Genomic DNA, 24,496 nt, shown 5'->3' on the forward strand with positions numbered 1-24,496 from the left:
ACAACGTTTTACAGCAGTGTTCTGCCTAACTTTCTTTTACTTCTTGGATTTAGCTGTTGGTGTTTGGCAGAACTGGTCCGATTTGTGCCATGCATGCTACATTGAATAAAGCTGCTTCCATACCATCGGATGGTGGTTGTTCAACAAAGAGATCAGAGGAGAACTGTAATTTGCTGCAAAATATGGACTTCCTTACACAAGGTAATCCCCTATTGAATTTGGGCTTTAAAGTGAGCAGTGTAGTTTCGGAAGGCAGCTGTATACCAGCAGCCACAGATAAGAACTTTGATGACTGTACTAGAGATTTGAGTTTTAAAACGGGCAGGCTACAAAAATTAAAGTGGCAGACTTTTCATTTTGAAGCCTGCAAGCAATATGGAATAATACCCCGAGGTATGAGAGTATTGTGCATGCCTGCACAAGGAGACCGTTACCCGGAACTGCTAGCACAATGGCAGTCACTTAATTTGCTCACCAGTTTTAAGTATATGGATATTCTTAATACGTTTTTTGCACCAGAAATCAATAAACTTGAGAAAGAGGTTGACAGTTTGCGCCGTAAGCTGGAAGAAGAATATTGTGAGCCCTTCCACCTCAAGCGTTTAACACAGCTATATCAAATGCTAGCTGACAGTAATGATAAGCTGCGCCTGCAGAAATTGAATAAACTTCAAAGGGACTTTGAGGATTTCTCGAAGGGCAACATCTTTGTATGGCCCAGGTACAAGGGTTCATTTCCATCAGGAAATGAATTAGGTGACACCAAGAGAACGAGCCGACGTCAACAGGAAGAGCGTATATCGAGGCTACACACAGGGGAAACAAACGGAAGCAATAACAACTATTGCACCAACTCCACAGCGTGGTTCGAACAACTTGGGATGTACAGCGACAGCAGGAGCCAATACCGAGAGTATTGGCATTGTGAATGTGACAGAAGAACGACAGGCAGAACGGAGGATGTGTCCTGCTCCCTCAGAGATGGCAAACCGAGACATGGTTAATTCTGCGCCCTCATTCTCATCAGAAGATATTAATCTTTCTTCTGATTCTGCCCCTTGTGATACGGTGGTTTTGGAACAGGGTGCACGTCCCAAAGCCACGAGGGAGCCACAGCATTTTTTGGGTGTTCTTCCAGCACCTGTCAAGAAACGAGGTGCGTGGAAGAGATCATTGAGCGAGGGAAAGGACGCCACCAAGAAGAGGAGAACCATGGACTGACTATTTCTGATACTACTGGTATCGTATATAATCTTTCATCTCACATTTTAACTAAAGAGGAGTTATATGTGCTTGAAAAAGGTTTGACTTTCGTCCCAGGACAGAATAGTCATTTTCAAGACATAATTTTAGATTTAATGATGTATTGCAGGGGTTTAGCCCTTAAATGTGTTTTTGGCAATACAAATTTTAACAGAGATGTTTTGAAACGGCCTAGCTGTTATACTCCACCCTTTTCCCCAGCCATGAGCCTGTTTATTAGTAACTGCAAAAATGATTTGCAGGAATACTTTAAGAGTAAAGAGACAAGTAGATTTTATAATTTATCTTGTTTACAACAAAAAGCATTAAGGGATTTGAGTAATAATCAGAGTTTAGTAATAAAAAATGCTGATAAAGGTGGTGCCATAGTGGTGCTAGATACAGCCTTTTATAACACTAAGATTGAGCATTTACTGTCAGACAGGACTACATATATACCAATTAACCCTGTAACTGTAAAGTAACTGTAAAGAGGGTAATAGACAATGTGCACACCAGCTTAAAACATTTATGCTTTGAAATGAGTATTAATGAAGACTTATTAAAATTTTTGTTGATAGAAAAAGCGGTAACCCCAGTGTTCAAAGCTTTACCAAAGATTCATAAATCACTGTCAGACCCTCCCCTACGCCCGATTGTTTCAGGCAGGGGATGGGTGACAGAAAATATATCCATCTGGCTTGAACACACCCTTAACCCTTTTGTCAATAGGATGCCAAACATTTTAAAGGATACAGCTAACTTTTTACAAGTAGTAAGTGAATTCAATCAATGTTTGCCCAAGGATAACCTATTACTTGTTACTTTGGATGTTCAAAATTTATTTACTGTGATCAGTAATGAATATGGCATTGTGGGGAGGTATTACATGACCTAGGGGAAGAGGCTACAAAAATTTCTCTAATCAAAAACATGTTGACCTTAGTTTTAGAGAACAATGTCTTCATTGGAGCCAAACAGGTTTATAGACAAGCACAGGGGGTGGCCATGGGCACCCCCTGTGCTAATACATATGCCAACTTGGTCCTTTCTTTTTGAGAGAGGGATACCATTCTCCATAATCAATACTGGATGCAACATTTGTTGATGATGTGTTTGTTTTTTGGAAGGGTGATATTCCCTCTCTAGAAAGTTTTGTGGAATACTTACATTCCACAACTACTTTTCTTAGATTCACTCTCAAATACTCTGATATTCAAATGGATTTTTTAGATGTTTGCATCACTAGGACTAAAGAGGGTTTAGTTTCAAGCATTTACAGGAAGGAATGTTGGAAGAACAGCATGCTAAGTTTTGATAGCATGCACCCTCGATATATGTTTGCGAACATAGTTCAAGGACAGGTATGCAGTGCATCAAGGATATGCCTTGATGACACTCAATTTGAAAGGGAGGTTGATGGTTTTTATAATGAATGTTTGGTTGATGAGACAGTGAATAATAGTAAACTAAGAAGGGTGAATAGATATAAACCTTGGCTTAGATGTACACAGAGTGAAATGAATGTTCCCAAGGTACCTCATATTAATATACAAAGTCCGAAGATCTATTTCAAATATAGTGGTAATATAGGTGATATTAGGGAAATAGTGCACAAAAATTGGAATATACTAAGAAGTGAAACTAAGTTGAGGGAGATTATAGGTATATTACCTACCTTTGGTTATAGGCGTAATAGGAACCTTAAAGATATTTTGTGTAAGGAGAGAGGATTGACCATAGAAAAACCATTCAAAATAAGTATAAGTACCATACCATGTGGGAATTGCAAAGCTTGTCCACATATTAATAAAGTTACAACTTTTACTCATCCCAACAGTGGGCAAATTTTTAATTTCAAAGCTAGAGCTACGTGCAGGACAGCTAATTTGGTGTACTTAGCTGAGTGCACACAATGCATGGATAATATGCTCAAGGTAAGGGTCTTACAGCACCTATCCAATATTAGGAACAAGGACAGGCATAATGCACTATATAGGCACATTGAGTCAAATCCCACCCATACTTTTCTTTTTAAGGCCATAGCCAATGTGACAATGAATAACAGAGGTGGAGATGTAAAATTAATCACAGAATCTCTGGAATCAAGTTGGATTTTACAATTGATGGCCCATAGGAGCCCTGGTCTTAATGACATTGTCCCTTTAAAACCCTCATTGGCTGGTGGATATTTTAAATAATGTTTGTTGAGTTTTTCTGTGTCTGATGAAGGGTTTTGGATATTTGTGTTTTAATAAAAGAACAACGTTTTACAGCAGTGTTTTGCCTAACTTTCTTTTACTTGTTGGGTAGTTAGGGTAGCAGGATTGGCTGGGCCAGGGTTAGGGTGGATGTCCCCATCTAGTAAGGAGAGACTGAGGGGTTTTATTTGTAAGTTATATTTTAGAAAAAATAGATATTTATCTTTTTTTATTGTAAGATTGTTATATTTAAAGTGGGAGAGTCGGTGGTATTTGGGTAATAGATAGGTGGGAGTGGAAGTGATATTGGTGAAGTGAAACAGATGGTGGAAACAATAGCAGTAGGAAGTAACAGAACATGAGCAGGCCTTTCTACATAAGTGAAGAGGTTGTTTATTTGGAATATGTGAGAAACACAATTTGTTAAAAAATACAGTGAAGGCCAGTGTTATGCATAGACAAGTTCTGTTGTTGAGGGGAATGACATAGTACTACAGATAACAAAACTGAAGAATACTGGTGTAGGGGCTACCTCTCAACTGTTCTGATTTTCACAGAAGGTCCAGCTTTTTGCATCATGTTTTTGATGTGTTCTTCATAATATCTGTGGTTTTCTAGCAAATAGTGGAGGATTGATGTCACTAAATAATGACACACATTTGAGTTTCAGACTTCACAGCCTTCAGAAAAGGCATACAATCACAATTCTTGTTATTCTAGCAATTTCTAAGTTTATAAAAGCAATATTTAAGATATGTCCATATTTTGGGCCTTTGCCCCATTATTTTAGGCTTTGTCCAGATTTCTTGAGTTAAGAGTTGAGAGGTACAGTAGAGAGGATACAAGGAATAGTAGTGTGGCTACAGAAACACATACTGCTGAAGGTAGGGAACACAGAACATGATGTAGGTCATGTATGAATAAAATAAAAGTGGAATAATACTGAATAAAAACAATGTTACAAGTGACCACTTCACAATTTAGTACCACATACTTGTAATAAGTTATGTTAAGTTCTGCCAGGATGACCTAGAGTATAAAATCCATATCAGTGAGCTGATAAACCCTTCAGATCTAGATTTGAAATCTGTTACCACTACCTGAGTATGTTATAATGCTCAGTGCAGATGTAACCTCCTGCTGCATATATAAATACCCTTGAGCCTTCTGCAGTTTTCCCTCTAAAGTGCCTTCCAGAAATGAATAAAAAATCAGTGAAGCAAATATAGTGTTTAAACAAATGCAGACCTGCCACTAAAAGGTATCTTCAACAACATCTCGAAGAAAGTGCTATAACTTAGCCACACATGCACACACACACACTCACTCTCTCTTTTATATAGCTGATGCCTTAGACAAGCTACTGTATCAGATATACAAATTTAACCACTGATATTTCATGGTGAGTTTTATCATCACTGCCATTCTGCAATACCCTCAACCCATTAAGTCATTTATTTAATAGTTTAAACTAAGAATAGATAAAGTGCGAGACTAAGAAAACAAAAGTATCAAGTGATATCACATTTTCTTTTCTAAGAAGGTCTAAAACTTTACACTTCACCTGACCAAAAAGTGAGCAAAAATAAGATTAAAACATTTTCTGGTGGTATAAGCATGATATTTGCTATTAGTAAATGTGTGAAATTAACATTAAGTGCAGGAAAACTTATGCATAAAAAAAAAAAATCAACCTCGGGGAAGAATGTGACATAAGAGAACTGGAAAAAGAGGAAGTCTACAAATATTTGGGAAGATAGCAAGGATCAGCAAAACAACATGAGAAAAAAGCACAAAGATTAGTAAGGAGTATTTCAAAAGGCTGAAACTAATGACTTCTAAGAAAAAAGTTCAAGCTATAAATCAACTTGACCTCCCTATTTACATAATACTGTATAAGTGTGATTGACTAGCCACAAAAACAGTTGAACAAGTTAGAAAAAAAACAATAATACCACTTTATACATATAAGTTGATGACATAAAAATTCATCTTATGGCACAGAAGTATATCCACCTGTTTGAGAAAGTCATGCGCCTCCTCACAATGTATTACAAACATGGAACCACAACAGTGAGATTACAAACATACGTATTAACATCCTCACATCCTAGTAATGTCTAAGTTATAACAAATGAAGAAAAACAAACTTAAGACAACATCGATTCACAGATTATCACCAACATTTCAGAAGAGAGAAGAGTTGGAAATGAAGCCATAAGTGGACAAGAAACAGGCAGCAACACAGAATAAAAGAAGAGAAAACAAGAAATGTGGACAAGAAACAGGCAGCAACACAAAATAAAAGAAGGAACATGAAAACAAGAATCACCACAGAAAACAATGGAAAGTCTATAACTATACTAGAAAGGCTGCAAATTAATCAAAACTATATATAAGAATAAATCAAGGTGAAAAGTGCCTGGAAAAACTAATAAACGTAAAATAAGCACTGGATACCACGTCTGCACAAAGTAACACACAGTTTAATAGGCACCACACGAAAATCTACGATGTAAGCACAATTGTAAAACCACAAACGCTCCTGTAAATCCACACATTTCCGTCTGAAAAACTTCCACAGATGTAATAAACTAGTGCACACAAGGCTTAAATAGACAATTTAAATATTCTAAACACCCAATGAGATAACATAAATGGATTGTTAATGAAGTTTTTTAAATGAATATTTTGGTTTACATATACACATTTTTAATATGGGATTATACCGTATAAATATGTATTCTAGTTTGGACATGTGCAATACTATATTTTTTAAGCTTGTACACTTTGAAATTGAACTGAGTTGTATATTTTAATTTATTAATTTATTCATTGCCTATGTTCTCTCATTGGGTGTTAGAATATTTAAATTGCCTATTTAAGCCTCGTGTGCACTACTTTATTACATATGAGGAAGTTTTTCAGATGAAAACTTGGGGATTTACAAGAGCGTTTATGTTTTTACAATTGTGCTGGCATCTTTGCGTTGTCGCCTCACAGTAAGACGTTGTCCGGTTCGATTCTCAGCTAGAACGTCTTCTGTGTGGAGACATGCGTAAATGGGCATACCTTCGTTGAACGTTGTGCGTCAGGGCTGACAACTCGGCATGTAAAAATCTACTGCCAATCATTAGCGGACCGGAGTTCCGCTGTGGCGACCCCTAACCGGGAAAAGCCGAAAGACACAACAACCTATTAAACTGTGTGTTACTTTGTGGAGACGTGGTGTCCAGTGCTTATTTTATTTTACGTTTATATATAAGAATAGTTAAAGAAAGTTGAAATTAAGTCAGAATATGAAAGGATAAAGAAGAATACTTATGAAAAGATCAGTTTAAGTCAAAACATGAAAGGATCAAGAAGGAATATGCACAAAATAACTAATAAGGTCTATATTAAAAAAATGGTGGAAAAAGACAGGTGCAGGTGTAGTAGATTCTCTGGCACAGAAGAATAGTCCTGCCTGCAGCTCATATGACTAAATGATGGTTTCAGCAATTCTCGGTGCACCAGAACATCCATGCAGATAGGAAAAATTAATAAAGTTAATACTGGTGGCCCTGAAGAGTAGACTATGTACATGTTGGTTTACAAAGTCCACTAAACATTTGGTTGAAACAGACAAATGCAGGTTTCGTAAAGCAGAACTGGGAACAGTGACACATCTTGCTGCTGGGTGTGATACACTAATGGCAGAGGGCCTTGTTTACTGAAAGGCATAATAATTTAGCAAGACAGTTGCGTTGGGGGTTGTACAAACATTACAATATTGAAGTATCTGAGAAGCACTGGAAACATGAGCCATAAAACATTATAGAAAATAATGAAGTTTACATCACATGGGATTACCAACGAGCAACAGTTCAAAAATAAACACGGGAAAAAACAGATATAGCAGTCCATGAAAAAAAGACAGAAGTAGCATTGATCATTGAAATTGCTACACCCATTGATTACAGTGTCTTATGTACAGAGAGAGACACAAAGTCATAAAATACCAGGATTTGCAGTCAGAAACAACGGCAATGTGAAAGAAGGATACTCAGACAGTTACAATAGTAGTAGGAGCAATGGGTCTCATAAAAAAAGAATTTACAGTCGTATTTAGATATGCCACTCATACATGTAACTCCATATGAGTGACAGGAGGAGTAAATTCTGGGCACATTGCGTGTGCTGCAAAGGGCACTTTTGGCGAACATCAAAGATTGAAACAATACTAATTTCATGAACTTTAAATTATGCTTTGACTTAGGAATGTGGTCCATTCCCATCATGGCATTAAAAAAACAAAAAAACCCAGTAGATAGGAACAGGAGTGAGTGGCCAATGTATCTTGACCAGTGTGTATGCGTGTGAGTGTGTATGTGAGGTGTGAGGTGGGTGATGGCTAAGTCCTACCACCACTAAAGCACCCTCTGGTGGAAAGCCCTGGAAGTAAGCTCCTGACATTCATCTGCACAAGGACTCGAGCATGAACTCAGTGGACTGCTTGCACTTTAGCCAGATATCTTGGCTGTAACTGTGCAACCATTAGAAGTGCAGACTACAGACTCTCCCAAGTACTACAAATAAGAAAGTCTGTTAAGAAAGTGAACAAGATACTTAGACAGTGACAAGGACTGAAAAGTATACAAGCTGCTTTAGATCAATATGGTGCTGTTGTACTAAAAGTGCTTCAGCAATGCACATGATACAATGAAACTGAAAAATGATGACATTTTGAAATGTCCTTGTCCTCCAAAAAGAAATATTAATATTAGCAAGGTATTTTGTAGTGAAGCAGTGTCCTGAAATGCAACACTGAACAATGGCATTTTGTTATTAAATTTCTGTAATTATCTGCAGTCTTAACTCATAGGAAAGTGGGAATCTTTGATTTTTGAAAGAGAAGTATGCAAAACACATCAATTATTTTTTATACTAATTCTAAGAAACCTATGCAGAAACATAGGTTTCAATGAACAGATGCGTGTGTGAGACTGTGTGTGCATGTGAGAAAGGGACAGATTGTGTATGTGTGTGTTAGAGTGTGTATGTACACGTGCATGATGGTGGATAAAACTGAAAAGTAAGAAAATGTGAGGCAAAACAAGAAATCATCTGGATGGTATACAGAGACCAGGATGGAAGGTGTAAATGGTAGCTGGTTGAGAAAGCACTAGACAGTGGGGGGAGGGACACCATGAATCGTTTTGCCTAGGACTCCAGCTTGCATAATGCCAGCTGTGTGTGTGTGTGTGTGTGTGTGTGTGTGTGTGTGTGTGTGTGTGTGTGTGTGTGTGTGTGTGTGTGTGTGTGTGTGTGTGTGTGTGTGTGTGTGTGTGTGTGTGTGTGTGTGTGTGTGTGTGTGTGTGTGTGTGTGTGTGTGTGTATGTATGTGTTTGCTTATTCCTTTCTTACCTGTCTTTTAATAAACACAATATTAGTTGATTCTTCAGCCTCCGGTCCTCCAATTAAATAAAACTGTTTCACTTCTTCAGAGGTCAGAGAACATCTGTAAAACAACACAGGACAGTGACATAAGCTGTTTACATATAAATGCACACATTTCTTCATAAAAGAACTATGTCAGGGATTTCAACATCTTTCAGATTACCAAGAGCAGACATTCTGCTTGTTACTATGTGCTTCTTTGACTCCTAAACAGATAAATAAAATCCATGTCAAATGAAACAAATTCAACATACATTAATTCTTCTAAAATAACTGCTTTGCCCTTCACCATTCAGTTTTGATGTTACTGCTACTCAAGGTAATGACAATGTCTGCAGCACAGAGACAGATCTTGTTAGATGAATTTGTGATTTGGCAAGCATGCACCATCACAAACATGGCCAATGCATGGCTGTTGGGTAGAGAGTTTCTTCAAATCAAACCTACAGTTACATCTTTGATAAAAGATCTATGATGCATGCAAATGTCCCAGCTCTCCTCAATCTGTGAGCCATTATTTTTTTTCACCACTCATAGGGATCCTTAAACCTCTTCACAGGCCTACACTCTACCACTCTTTATGGTAGTTTGTTCCAGACCCTACCACTTCTCTTTGAAACATTATTTCCTTATGCCAACCTTATATAATATACCTACCATCTACAGCTCATTTCCCCTACTTCTTTGATTTCCCTCTTTAGATCCTCCCCTTTCACAAACTGCATTTATATACAGAGTCTGTTTCATAGCTCTTACCTTTCTGTTCTATCATTTGGTGTGTACAGCGGATATAAAAAGTGTACACACCCCTGTTAAAATGCCAGGTTTTTGTGATATAAAAAATTAGACCACAATAAATCATCTCACAACTTTGCCCACCTTTAATGTGACCTATAACCTGAAAATCAAACAAATCTGTTAGGGGAAAAAAATATACAAAAATAAAAAACTTACAATAAGCTGGTTGCATAAGTGTGCACACCCTTAAACTATTACTTTGTTGAAGCACCTTTTGATTTAATTACAGGATTCAGTCTTCTTGGGTACACACCTGCCATCAAATAAAATGACTCTGATTAACCCCAAATAAAGTTCAGCTGTCCTAGTAGGATTTTCCTGACATTTACTCAGTTGCCTGCTATAGCAAAAACCATGGTTCACAGAGAGCTTACAAAGCATCAAAGGAATCTTACTGTTGAATGTATCAGTCAGGAGAAAGGTACAAAAAAATTTCCACAGCATTGGATATACCATGGAACACAGTGAAGACAGCCATCAAAAAGTTGAGAAAATATGAGACAACAGTGACATTGCAAAGAACTGGACGTCCCTCCAAAACTGATAAAAAGACAAGATGAAAACTGGTCAGAGAGGCTGCCAAGAGAACTACAACAACATTGAAGGAGCTGCAGGAATTTCTGGCAAATACATGTGACAACAATCTCCCGTATTCACCATATGTCTGGACTATGGGGTAGGGTTGCAAGATAGAAGCCTTTTCTTACACATAAAAACATCCAGGCCCAGCTAAAATTCGCAAAACAATACATTGTCTCCCAAAAGCATGTGAGAAAATGTGTTATGGTCTGATGAGACCAAGGTTGAACTTTTTGGCCACAATTCCAAAAGGTACATTTGGCGCAAAAACAGCACTTCGCATCACCAAAAGAACACCATCCCCACGGTGAAGCATGGTGGCAGCAGTATCATGCTTTGGGGTTGCTTTTCTTCAGCTGGAACTGGGGCTTTAGTCAAGGTAGCGGGAATTATGAGCAGTTCCAAATACCAGTCACTTTTGGCCCAAAACCTTAAGGCATCTGCTAGAAAGCTGAAGAAGAAGAGGAATTTCACCTTTAAACATGACAATGACCCCAAGCATACATCCAAATCAACAAAAGAATGGCTTCACCAGAAAAAAAATTAAGTTTTGGAATGGCCCAGCCAGAGCCCATACCTAAATCCAATAGAAAATCTGTGGGGTGACCTGAAGAGGGCTTTGCACAAGAGATGCCCTCAAAATCTGACAGATTTGGAGCTCATTTCCAAGGAAAAGTGGGCAAATATTGCCAAGTCAAGATGTGGCATGCTGACTGACTCCTACCCAAGAAGACTGAATGCTGTAATTAAATCAAAATGTGCTTCAACAAAGTATTAGCTGAGCTTGAACTTCCTAACTACCTCAAACTCCTTAGACTTACTACTGCTCACAAGCCCAAATTCAAATCTTCTAGTTGTCCTTCTCTGTCCACCTCTTTAACCCCCTACATTCCCAACCGCTCTCTAAGATCAGAAAACTACAATCTTCTAAACATATATAAGCCTTGTCAACCCCTGGCCACCTACTATCATCCTGCTCCCTAGCTAAACTCTGAAATTCTCTCCCTACCACCCTTCGAAATACTCCGAGCCATTCAAAGTTCAAAACTCTTCTCCAATCTCACCTCCTTTTAAAGTGGGAATGTTCCTGTACCCCAACCACAAACTCTTTAACACCATCTCCCATGCACTATATACCTTAACCTTCTATCACTGTGTTCTCTTACCCTTTGCATGTACTTCCTCTCCTACCCTATACCTCATAAACTTCCCTCCCAATCCGCTCCCTTTCTCCACTACATACCACCTTTTACCTCTCCCACCTCACCTTCTTCTCTCTCCTCTCCTCATATTTCTAACGTCAAAAAAAATTTTTTTTATCTGTACATAAATGTTTTACTTACATGATTTTTTTTCATCTGAAATGCCTGTACTTTCAATATGTTTAGACTACATGAATTTCACTTTTGTAAATAATTACCTAGGATTAGAAATGTTTTTTTTTTTTTTAACAAATTGTATACTATCTCTGTAGTTTTCACTGTCCCACTACTTTATTTACTTTAATATAACTATTGTAAAATTGTCTATATCCTGTGGAGCTTTTCTCCCCGGGCCTCCACTGAAAACAGGTTCTTCCAGGTCCAGTGGACTATCCTGGTCATCAAACTGTAATAAATAAATAAAATAACTAAATTAGTTTAAGGGTGTGCACACTTATGCAACCAGCTTATTGTACATTTTTTATTTTTTATATTTTTTCCCCTAACAGATTTGTTTGTTTTTCAATTGAATTGTACAGGTTTATAGGTCACATTAAAGGTGGGAAAAGTTTTGAAATGATTTATTGTGGTCTCATTTTTTTATATCACAAAATCTTCACATTTTTACAGGGGTGTGTATACTTTTTATATCCACTGTACATGTGACACATTCTAAATCTTTCCTCATATTCCAACTCCTCCATAATCTTTGCCATCTTTGTAACTCACCTCTACAAGCTTATTGCTAGCATAATCCTCCCAGTTAATATGTTTGACAGAGCACTCCATATTTGGCCTTACCTGTGCTCTGAGCAATATACGGACATCAGCATATCTCCAGTCCACTCCCGGATTTGAAGGACAAAATGGAAATGACTGCTTAGCCAATTGATACAGCTGTCTTCCTTATTTTTTCATTGTTTTTGTGTTGTTTTCCTTTTATATTATCTGGAGCTAGTTGTAATATTTGGCAACATCAATCGTGTTCTCATTCTCAGCTTTGACTTGTGTAACTGAGGTTCTGCTCCCACTGCCTCTCTTTTGTGACATTTTTCATAATTTCTCTTTTTTTTTTTTTTTTTTTTTTTTGCAGTTTTTCAGCATTATGGATATGAATTATTTATACTGGGAGATTCATACACAAAACTGATTTAATTGTATGTATCTACTCAATTTCGTGGCTTATGGGTCTGCATGGAAATTCAGCAACCTTTGTATGCCTTTAGTCTACTTTTATTGCTACATCTGGAGTTTCTTTTTTCTTTGTCAGCTGTGACTGACTTTTGACATTTGTCAGTTTTGTTGTCATTAGGCATTTTATCTTCACAGTCATCACTATTAGTGCCCAGATCCTGGTATCTGCTTCATTGTAGATGGATACAGTACTTCTCTATGTGTGCAGGTTGAGTGAATTAATACATGAAGGAAAGATGATGTTTAAGGGATGTTGACAGAACAAAACTTGAGGTGAAATGCAATGTCCTTAATGATGCTGAATAACATCTTGAACGGTTACTGCAAGAAGAAGGTTACAATATGAATGTGGGGTTTTCTCTTCATGTGAGGTTGGGACAGCTGTTTATTTCTTTTATTAACTCCTAACGTTCTTGCTGTCAATTTCAGACAGACATGCTCCTCTGTTGGCTTTCTGATATCTTGAAGCCCTGCCTATGACAGTCTGAGGGATGGGAAGATTTCTAAGAGCAGCGCTTAGTGCATTTTAAATTTGCTTGACTTGTTTCCCACAAATTTTACCATTTTAAACATCTTAACTGTTTTTAAAATAACCTTTAATAAGTTATGCTTTATTGCATTGCCTAATTCTTCATTTGTTGCTGCCTGTAACTTTGGGCAGCAATGTTTTTTACGCTTCCTATTTTAATTTGAATATTATAACCTGACTCATAATATAACCAACATTACTATCAGAGTACTACTACTAACTCTCATTCTACTTCTGTTTTACTACGGTTTTCATTTTATGCACTATTTTGTACTTTATTTGCCTCATTTTTCTGCAATTCTCTTTTGATTCTCCATGTTTAGTTATTTAAGCACTTTAACAACGTGAACTTGAACTGCCCTAATTACACACAGTCCATGATTTACATATACAAGCTACTCCAACAACACCAGCACCCTTATTCATGAGCCCACTTAACTCTATCTTTCCCCCTTCACCCATTTTCCTCATTGATCCTTCCCAGGTGCCTTCTTTATGATTCTACTCTCTCTAACTTCGGGAATTCCTGACTTTCTAGAAGTCATTCTATACCCCCCCAATAAAATTCCTTCATAAATGTTCACATCTCTCTTACAATCCTGCTAATTCCCTTAAAGCTCTAGCTCATGTGTTGGCATTTTCTGCCACATTTTCAGTTCTTTCTGTTTCCTAATTCTTATACTTCTGCTGCTCTGTCCTTATGTATGCTCATGTTACTGTCCTGCCCCACCTTTTGTACATTTAGAAATGGCGAGATGATGGTCAATAAATATGTGTATCTGACTGCAAATCTGCAAGGCTGCATGAGTGTGGGGAGGTGGGACAAGAAGCAACTGTTTTCCTGAAAGAGTCCTCCTCTGTTATTCATATTAGATTGTTATGTCACTGACAGATAATGGGATTTCTCCCCACTAAATACATACCCCACAGGATTTTCTGAGCTGCCAATACTGGACGTGTCGGAGGGGTCACCTTCCAGCTTTCTATTTAAGGCTCAAGTCTGATTTTTATTGACATTAGAGACAATAAGCTATCTCTCAGGGATGGAGTATTAACATCTCTTTAAAAGGAGCATTGGATCACTGAAAATCTTAAGGTCGACTTAGAAGCCTTTGATCTACACCAATATCATAACTTCCATTTGTTGATAATGATCTTGAGAGGGATAGTTATGTGTAAGTGGATTCCTACTAAGTGCTAATCATATCTAAAACCTTTTACAGTCTTTTTCTTGGTCAGCAGACAGTACAGACACCGTGATCTTCTTGTGGACGGAGATTATTACTGTTATTCTATTTTGATCCATTAACTTCTCCCTTCAGCATATGGCATGGTAGTACAGCGATCCTGTTTGAGTCATCAATGTGGTATATATTCTTTTCTTTTGGATATATTTGTTTTATACTTCTTAATGTATCACGTATAGTCTAGCAATGGCTTACCTTCTACCCTCCCTATCATACTCAGAGAATTGCATCTGAAGTTAATACTTCTTTCTTTTTGGTGACATTGGGGGTACTAAAGGGTTCAATTTTGGGCCTGTTATTGCTCACCATGTACATGCTGCCATTTGGAGATATTATTTGAATGAAAAGTTTAAACTATCACAGTTATGCTGATAACATGTAACTGTATCTTTCCTTCCCCTGGGATTGTGTGACTATCATAAAGAAACTTGCTTTATCCTTGGAAAGATCGACAACCAGATGGTTGACAATTCAGTTTACAACTTAATACAACCAAGACTGTAGCTATGGCCACTTGTGACTTCTTCTTCTTGTTCTTTCAGCTGCTCCCGTTAGGGTTCGCCACAGCAGATCAACTGTTTCCATTTCTTCCTGTCCTCTGCATCTTGCTCTGTCACACCAACCACCTGCATGTCCTCTCTCACCACATCCATAAACCTTATCTTAGGCCTTCCTCTTTTCCTGTTACCTGGCAGCTTCATCCTTAGCATCTTTTTCCCAATATACTCTGCATCCCTCCTCAGCACATGTCCAAACCAATGTAATCTTGCCTCTCTGGCTTTGTCTCCAAACCTTCCAACCTGGGCTGACCCTCTAATATACTTATTCTTAATCCTGTCCATACTCATCACACCCACTGCAAATCTTAACATCTTCAACTCTGCCACGTCAAGCTCTGACTCCTGCCTTTTTGTCAATGCCACTGTTTCCAACCCATATAACATAGCTGGTCTCACTACCCTCTTGTAGACTTTCCCTTTCACTCTTACTGGTACTCATCTGTCACAAATCACTCCTGACACTCTTCTCCACCCACTCCATCCTGCCTGTACTCTCTTCACCTCTCTTCCACACTCACCATTACTCTGAACTGTTGATCCCAAGTACTTAAACTCATCCACCTTCACCACCTCTGCTCCCTGCATCCTCACCATTCCCCTATCCTCCCTCTCATTCACACACATATATTCTGTCTTAGTTCTGCTGACCTTCATTCCTCTTTTCTCTAGAGCATATCTCCACCTCTCCAGGGTCTCCTCCACCTGTTCCTTACTCTCACTACAGATCACAATGTCATCTGCAAACATCATAGTCCACGGGGACTCTTGTCTGAGCTCGTCTGTCAACCTGTCTATCACCACTGCAAATAAGAAAAGACTCAGAGCTGATCCTTGATGAAATCCCACCTCCACCTTAAACGCATTTGTCACTCCCACCGCAGACCTCACCGCTGTCACACTACCCTCATACATATCCTGTACCACTCTTACATACTTCTCTGACACTCCCGACTTCCTCATACAATACCACAACTCCTCTCTAGGCACCCTGTCATATGCTTTCTCTAAATCCACAAAGACACAATGCAACTCCTTCTGACCTTCTCTGTACTTCTCCATCAACACTCTCAGAGCAAACATTGCATCTGTAGTGCTCTTTCCTGGCATGAAACCATACTGCTGATCACTAATCATCACCTCCCTTCTTAACCTAGCTTCCACTACTCTTTCCCATAACTTCATGCTGTGACTGATTAGTTTAATCCCGCTGTAGTTTCTACAGCTATGGTCACTTGTGACACTGTTCATAATTCATCTGCTGATGTTTTGTCCTCTATTATCTATTTGGATGACATGACAATCTGGGATATGGGCTGAAGAGGTATAATTTAGGTAGGACAGCTGATGACTGGTTCACCACTTAATGACAAGGCGTCTGCTGATATCACGTCTTCATGCCACCATCTGAGAATTACTTCCATAATTAAGCATCTTATTCTTTCATCATATCTTCTTATGCTGGTACGTGCCTTGGTCTCCTCTTGGCAGGGCTGTGGTAATGCCGTGTGTCTGAGGCTTCCAGATGTATAGCCTGATCATCTTCTGTAACTAATACACAATTCCTTATCCTAGGAGGCCACTTAGTGGCATGTTGTATTACCATATTATGCCAGTGCTGCAGTGCCTGAAGTGGTTGCCTCTTCACATACTACAGATAAGGTTCAATTTTTGGTATTACTCTGTCTTACCTTAAGAAACTTCTTGGCTGGCACTGGCCTTCGCATGACCTGCACTCTTCCACCACCGGCTGTTGGAGTTTACAAGGGTTCAGTCTGAGTCACCTTACAATCATTTTTTGCTTACTAGGGACCCTATATTTTGAACCTACTACTGGAGTAGATGGGGATGCTCCCAACCCTAATTGGTTTTAAGAGCTCTCTCAAAACTTATCTTTTTGACCTGGCATCTGGAAAAAAAGATATATTGACCTTTTGTTCTGAGAATACTGTGCTATAGCCTTTATATTTGTTTTATTTCATTATTATCATTGTAATAGATTTTATCTGAGTGGCACTTAAAAAGTTAGAATTTGAATTTAGTGAGCAAGTAAGCCAGAGGAATTAGTACCTATGTCTTGGAAGTGGGAGTGTGATTTATAGACAAGGACTAGCAGTTACTGGTGAAGTCCAGTGTCACTTTTCTAGAGACTTCTACATATGTAATGAGTGATGAGGTGACATGCACCTGAGTAATCACACCTCATCACCATCTAACTGTATATTCTTATAACCATTTTCTATTCTACTTGTATACAGCCAACATGTCAATTTATGCCCCATATTTTTGTATATATCATTTACATGCCATTTGTTTCTTTTCTTTTGTTCCTGCCTATGTATATTTTTGGAAACATTTTGTATTTCTCAAACCCACTTTGGGTAGTTTAAAAATTGTAAACTCATGCTATATGTTTCTAATGTTTCATATTTCAATATGTAAACATGTAGTTTTTCTTCCCGAGCCTCTAATGAAAAGATTTTTATCCTGGTCAACAAATAGAAGTATACAAAAATAATGATAATGTAATGCAACTTGAAAGTTGGGCAGTACATAGCTATCTGAATTGCCCTGCACTAGAATGCCCTTATCACCTCTCCATATATTTCGTGAAACAGCTTACAACTAAGAATTGTCCTGCTTGTGTGGAGTGGGGTCCTGGTCCAAGATGAACAAATGTCAGGGAAGGTAAAACAGATGAGTGAGAAGGAGCTCCAGGATACATCTGATGACTGACAGTTGTGGAGGGAACCATAATCAAATAAATAAATAAGAAAAATAACTTATTACATAATTTATTATCTTGAACTCATTTTTCCCCATGGTTATATTCTGTCATGAGTTTCAGTGAGGCCAGTTGTAGGGGAATTGTTGGATGGTCTGATGTCAGTATAAGAAGTATAATGAAACCAGTATGCATGCATCCTACTGTTTTTGTAACCAAACGTTATCATGGACAGGTGAGACTGTTGTGTGTGTAATACATAATAAAATACAAATGCGATGCAATACATTTTACCAATGAAACATAAGTCTTACAGTACTGCCTACTCAAGTTTGTGTACTATATTATCCTTTTGTCAGACGCTAATAAGTTATTGATGTTGAATATAGTGCTTAAATATCCATGTGTGAGTGCTCCAGTGTTTTCTGTCAGTACATTGACATGACAGTTCTGTCTCTTCTTATTTTTCCTGGATGTAATACAGGATAGTGTGGATGGTAGCCTTATTCAATCTGCATGACAATGTTTTTAGGATTAGACAGTCATCACTCACCAAGTCAGGGAAGATGGTAACCTTTGTACAACTCTACTTCACTGGTAGGATTGCAGTCCAGTACTGGTGAGCTTTTGTTTGGAATCAAGCTATGGGTGGACTCATCAATTATCTGCATAAACCTGTCTCACTGTATCTGGTTAACTAAGCAGTGATCTTGTTAGAAGCAGGGCTTTCCCAGCAACAATTAAAATATTCAAGCATTACCAAACTAATCTTATGGGTAGAGTGCCTGATATTAGCCGAATGGTCTTATAGTTGTTGACTGAAGGGAAGTGATGTTATACATTCAACATTAATTTGCACCTTAAATGAGTCACTGTGGCTCACGAGCATTCCATGGAATTTATTTCCAGTAGAAAAGCAGTTTAGAGCTGGAGTTTGTGGCAACCCTACACAGTAAGTTTCTATCCAGCACTGTCCTAATGCAATAAGTACTTTCAAGAAAGCAGAAGGGGAAAGCAGTCTGAATTAGGCTATATAAAGACTTCAAAGAAGGAAGAGGATGAAAAGATACAGCTGCACTCTATATATTTACAGCTAACAGGTTCCTCCATGTAGATTTATGTCTGGTGCTAACTGGTGGTTTCACTGCCCTTAACAATACCATCATTCTACAGCTCAGTGGCACCCATTGTCCAGGATAGCTACTCCTACAGTTAGCTTTACAGATCTGAGCAACAAACAACTTATCTCAGATAGGGATAAAGCACCAAACTAAATCCCAGATATCCAGATTATTTTGATATGGCAAATTGCAATCTGCCATGTTTACAACAGTGATAAAAACTTTCTGCTAGATGATTCTAAATTCAGGGGCAGAGCATGTTACATTCAGTATAGTGAACCGTTAATTATAATTATGAGCATTTAGATGCAACCATAATGATTATCCCTGCTGGGGGATATAGCTGTATGGCTCTGATTCAGATCATTAGTTTATGTCATTAAAACAGCTTTTAAAATGAATGATAAAATTATTTTGTATTACACACAAACCAGGTAGCGCCATGATCATAAGTAGTCTCTAGCTGATATTAAATACTAAATCACTAATAGTAAGTTCTGATTCCTTACACTGTTTTATTATTATAGTCCACACACTTCTAGTGACTGTGGTTTTATTGGCTATTATGGTGTATCACCAGACATATGCAGTCAACAGCATGAAATGCCAAAATCAGTAACCACTGGAGTTAATCATCTAAAACAAAGAGGAGGAGGAATAAGAGAGCAAAAATTGGTAAAATATTTCCTGCAGTCCCAGAAACTGACTTTAGAAGATCTGAGTATATGGCCTGATATGTTTACAACTATGCTTGGGCTAAGAAAATAAATAGATGCAAAGATTTTGTGATGTCAAATAAATCCGTGTCACTTTCTCATTTTTGAAATGCAACTGGCACTTCTAACAGTGAGAATGTTTTGATGAAGCAAAGAATAAATGCTCCTGCCTGATGTATGATAAGGAGAAAATGTCTGACACTGTTTGGAATTTATTGAATCAGACCACTTTTCCAGTGAATTGTTTCAAAATGTAAGTATATATTCCAAGAAGCAGACAGCTTATCATGGATCAACCGGACTTTGACTTATTATTCCATCCTAATAATAGCTGTCTGAGGTTAATACTGCTTCTATATTTACTAATAAAATAACTTTTTCCTGACAAAGTAGTACTTTTTGAGTTACCTAATAACCAGCTTAACACCAGATTGCTCCAATCTATATCTAGAAAAATTCAGGGAATCCAGCATAAAATGGATACATTCACATTACTTATGTGTAGACAACAATATACATGTGAAGTTGGAACATTTGGTAGCTAAATAGTCTATTCATTCTTCTAAACGTCAAGCTATGGAGGCAGGATTCTGACATCCAGGATTCCTAAATTCAAGATCAAGTTAATAGTTCAAAAAAAAAAAAAAAAGTAGGAAATAACTGAAAATATATTTTAAATTGTCACAAATGCAGAGATATGTGTATACAACATTCATGATTTTTTTAGTATTTCCCACTTACAAGTCTTCACTAGTGGAAGGTGTAGTTATCTTTGCTTTTACAGTCAGACCACCTCTTGTACTCAGGAAATGTTGGCATGACTAGAATCCAAACAAAATCATTCTTTAAAACAACATAGCCAGATGAAGACGCAAGGAAAAATACCAATGGCTCTGCCTGTGTTAAGTGCCTTTTCGTAAGTATCCTCATTAACCAAAACATTTTGATCAAAATCAGCCTTCTTTTATTAGTACAATATTTGGAATTAGCCACTTTGCATATAACATCCAGACATCAAAAGAAAACCTTTCAATGGCCCTGTGCAATCCCTCTAATCTCATGAAGTATCCCCACGGTGTAGCACTGGAATGGCATGAAATAAATCTTTTCTACTTATGGAATTCACCACATCTGGAGTGTACTACCTTAAGATGCAAGAAGTGCAAAGATGGAGACTTTTAAAACAAAAACCACGCCTGTATACATAGACAACAAATCTATAGTGTGGTAAGCTACAGTGTAATATTATTAAATTATCACATACAATTCTGACCACATCAAGTCATTGTTTGTGGAAATGGATTCTAGTACAGTATAATATGATATGGTACATTATGGCATGATATGATATCTAATGGTATATGTTATAGCATGGCATGGCATGGTATGATACATGGTATGGAATAGCATGGCATGGTATAGTATTCTTACTAAAATATCACATGAATTCTGACAAAGTCACGTCGTTGTTTATGAAAATGGCTTGTAGTATGGTGTGGTATGATATGGTATGGTACAGTATGGTGTGGCGCGGTTTGCTACGGTGAGGTATGATATGGTATATCATGCAATGGTATAGTATTACTACAAAACTATCACATAACATTTTGACTTAGTGACTTCATTATTCCAGGAACTAGATTCTGCTCCTGCACTGTTTAAACCTAATACATATTGTTAAGACTATTTAATATGAACATGCCATGGCACCTAGAAAAGAGGAGGCATTTTTTCTGTTCCTCCTAATGTCAATTTACAGCTGTTTTTTTTTTTTTTGTACTGTTCTTGTTCATGCTAAAAAAACTAGACATACACATGCCTGTTACACTTACATGATAAACAACAAACACATTTAAGAGGTGCAGACCAAAATCATACATGCTTTTTTCTGAAGATAATTGGGTTTGTTTGAAATGATGTGATGTATGGAGTAAACAAAATAAAATAGGCTTGTATATATTGATATTTACGTACCTGACATAGAACTCAGCACTCGCTCTCCCTGCACTAGTGGTATTGCGGGCAATTCCTAGAAGTACTGGTCTTTCCAGCGTCGTTAAAGGAATATTTACCTAATTAAGAAATGAGAAAAGGGAAGTCAGAGTTAAATTTAGTGTTCCATTGTTGTTCTGTTATTGTCTGGTTGTACTACACAGACAGTCTATGAGCTACTAATGAGCTTCAATATGCAAACCTGTGTTTCATTATTTATTTATTTATTTAAATTTGTTGACCGGGAGTTTCCGACTGGACATAGGTCCATTTTCAGCGGAGGCCCGGGGAGAAAAGCTCCACAGTTAAAATAAACAGACAGTATATATATTGGATTACATAGTGAATAACAATTTACATAGCAATTACTTACAACATATTTACAGATGAAGAACATAGTACATCAGTAGACAACTAGTTTCATGCTTTTAATTACTCAGGGCAAACTATTCATCTGTGTGCAAGCCATTTAACTAGACCAAACCTCCCAGATCATCAGTATTTAAACCTGTGCTTCATGCTTTTAATTACTCAGTGCATACTATTCAGCTGTGTGCAAGCCATTTAACTAGACCAAATCTCCCAGATCAGTTCTTAAAAAGGTATTCATGATTATTTGGTATACATGGTTAAAAAACAAAATGAATTGCTTTTGACACCAGACCTCTAGCCTAGGTAAACAAAACCAACCAAACAATAGAGAACAAAATCAGCACTCACTCTCATTTCTCTGATACACACGTGATCCTGTACAGGGCCACGATGGAGCCAGACAATATCCTGATAAGCAATGGAGAGAAGGCAAAGAACCTCCGAAGGACAGAATGTTCATCTTTCATAAGGTGGATGCATACACAGACATGCATGCACACACACACACACACACACACACACACACACACACACACACACACACACACACACACACACACACACACACACACACACACAGACACACAGGCACACACAGATACAGGCACACAGACACACACACAGACAGGCGCACACACAGACACACACACACACACACACACACACACACACACAGGCACACACACACAGACAGGCACACAGGCACACACAGTGACACACACAGTGACACACACACACAGACACACACAAGCACACACAGACACACACACACACACACACACACACACACACACACACACACACACACACACACACACACACAGGCACACACACACACACACAGGCACACACATGCACACAGGCACACACATGCACACAGGCACACACATGCACACAGGCACACACACGCACACACACACACACACACACACACACGTAAATCTGAGGACTAACAATTCAATTATTGGCATGCCACTGGAGTATAGGAGAAGTCCGGGAACCCTGCTGAAAACCCATGGGGAGAAATGAAAGACATGCAGACTATGGACAGAATAATTCTCAGCTGGGAACTGAACTGGACAGCCAGTTCTGTGAGACAAAAATGTTAACCTCTCCACCACTATGCACACGCAAATATTCGGATGAAAACAAGTGATACTTGCAACAGACTTGAAATATTGTTTTAAACTGATGCCCTGTTTTCACAACGATCTTTTGGAAAGGTTGACCATTACAGTACATTTTACATAAATAATAAAATGGAACTAGCAAATGCTGGTGTGCAGACACATTATTCTTCAAGAAATGCAAAAACTCCAATTTTCTAGCACATCATAGATTATATTACTAAGGAATGTATTCTGTTACATAATGCAAGTAATGGATAAAATGCTGTGACGTTTTAAAATAATACAAAATAAAACAGTTAAAATTTAAAATATGAGCAATATATGATTATGCACTGATTTAGTCAATGTAGTTTATGTGGCTGGTTATTTACATTCTTTCCTTTTAAATCTGGGAGACCAGAAAGGCAATGCTAAGGGTCTTGATTATTTTATCAGAGGTATGGGATAACAAAGAATGTTATAATGCCATTAGCTGCATATGTCATGACTACATTCCAGTAATGATTAAATAACATCCTAGTTCAGCACTACACTAGCACAAGACCCAACATTAATAACTTTTAAAACTGTGCTTAACAATTGCTAAGGACCCATTACACATCATTAAGATTGCATCGGGCACTAAAAACTGACAGGACCAACCAGTAAACAGCAGCATTAGAACATGAAATGGCTTTGTTCCACCTCCTGTTTCTGCCTGCTGTCTGCCGTATTATAATGACTATTTTATTCAAACGGCTTAGTCAGGGAATGTGTACAGATGTCAAACACTTCCCCATTGCTTTAGTGCCACAACACATCTGATTTTTTTTTATTTTTATTGTTAATTTTAATTTTGTGTGACTACTTGTACATGGAGCAGATAAATCTTCATGCTCTACAAAAAATTATCATCAGATATCCAATCATAACTTATTATTATGTGCTCTTGACATAGATGCCAAGATTCACTTCTCGAGGTTCATTCTCAGTTTCTTGGCATTCATGTCTCGAACACATAATATTCACGTTACTACTAGAGTCCCGATCATAATCCTCTATATTTTTCTTTTATGTGGAAGACAATTCTGCCAAAATAGGACTGCAAAGAGTCTTAAATTATCAGCACTGGGCGAAGTGAGGGGGTATCCTGCAGCCGGTTAATTAATACAGCATCATATAAGTCATGCAACCTTGAATGAGGTTTGCATTTTTTAATTAAATAGTCTGTCTCTTAAAAGGGAATCATGAACCTGAAGGATACTGAAATGAACTTCAGTCTTTTCACATCATCTTTCAAAAGAAACAAAAAAGGTCCCTTGTCATTTTGTGGAAAGCCATTTTTTAAAGAAAGTCAGTCAAAAACAAGCTGAAAAGGTTAAAACAATAATTAACCACAATTTTGAGGCATGGTGCAGTAGTTTTACAGTAAAAAGCTGAAAGAACAATATGGTCTCAAAAGCGTACCAGTTA

General features: G+C 37.8%; 1 protein-coding gene across 1 annotated transcript in view; it reads right to left on the bottom strand.

The window, feature by feature from the left end:
- Window positions 1-24,496, bottom strand: part of NUDT22 (nudix hydrolase 22) — a 182,576-nt gene that overhangs the window by 14,144 nt on the left and 143,936 nt on the right. Inside the window, exons 4-5 of the mRNA XM_044075727.1 lie at window positions 21,525-21,622; window positions 8,850-8,943 (exon numbers count right to left, since the gene is read on the bottom strand). Of these exons, the coding sequence (XP_043931662.1) occupies window positions 8,850-8,943; window positions 21,525-21,622 (192 nt within the window). The remainder of the gene's footprint in view (window positions 1-8,849; window positions 8,944-21,524; window positions 21,623-24,496) is intronic.

This window comes from Protopterus annectens, chromosome 6.part1, assembly GCF_019279795.1.
Source record: "Protopterus annectens isolate FY-2018-M chromosome 6.part1, PAN1.0, whole genome shotgun sequence".
Taxonomy (NCBI): Eukaryota; Metazoa; Chordata; order Ceratodontiformes; family Protopteridae; genus Protopterus; species Protopterus annectens.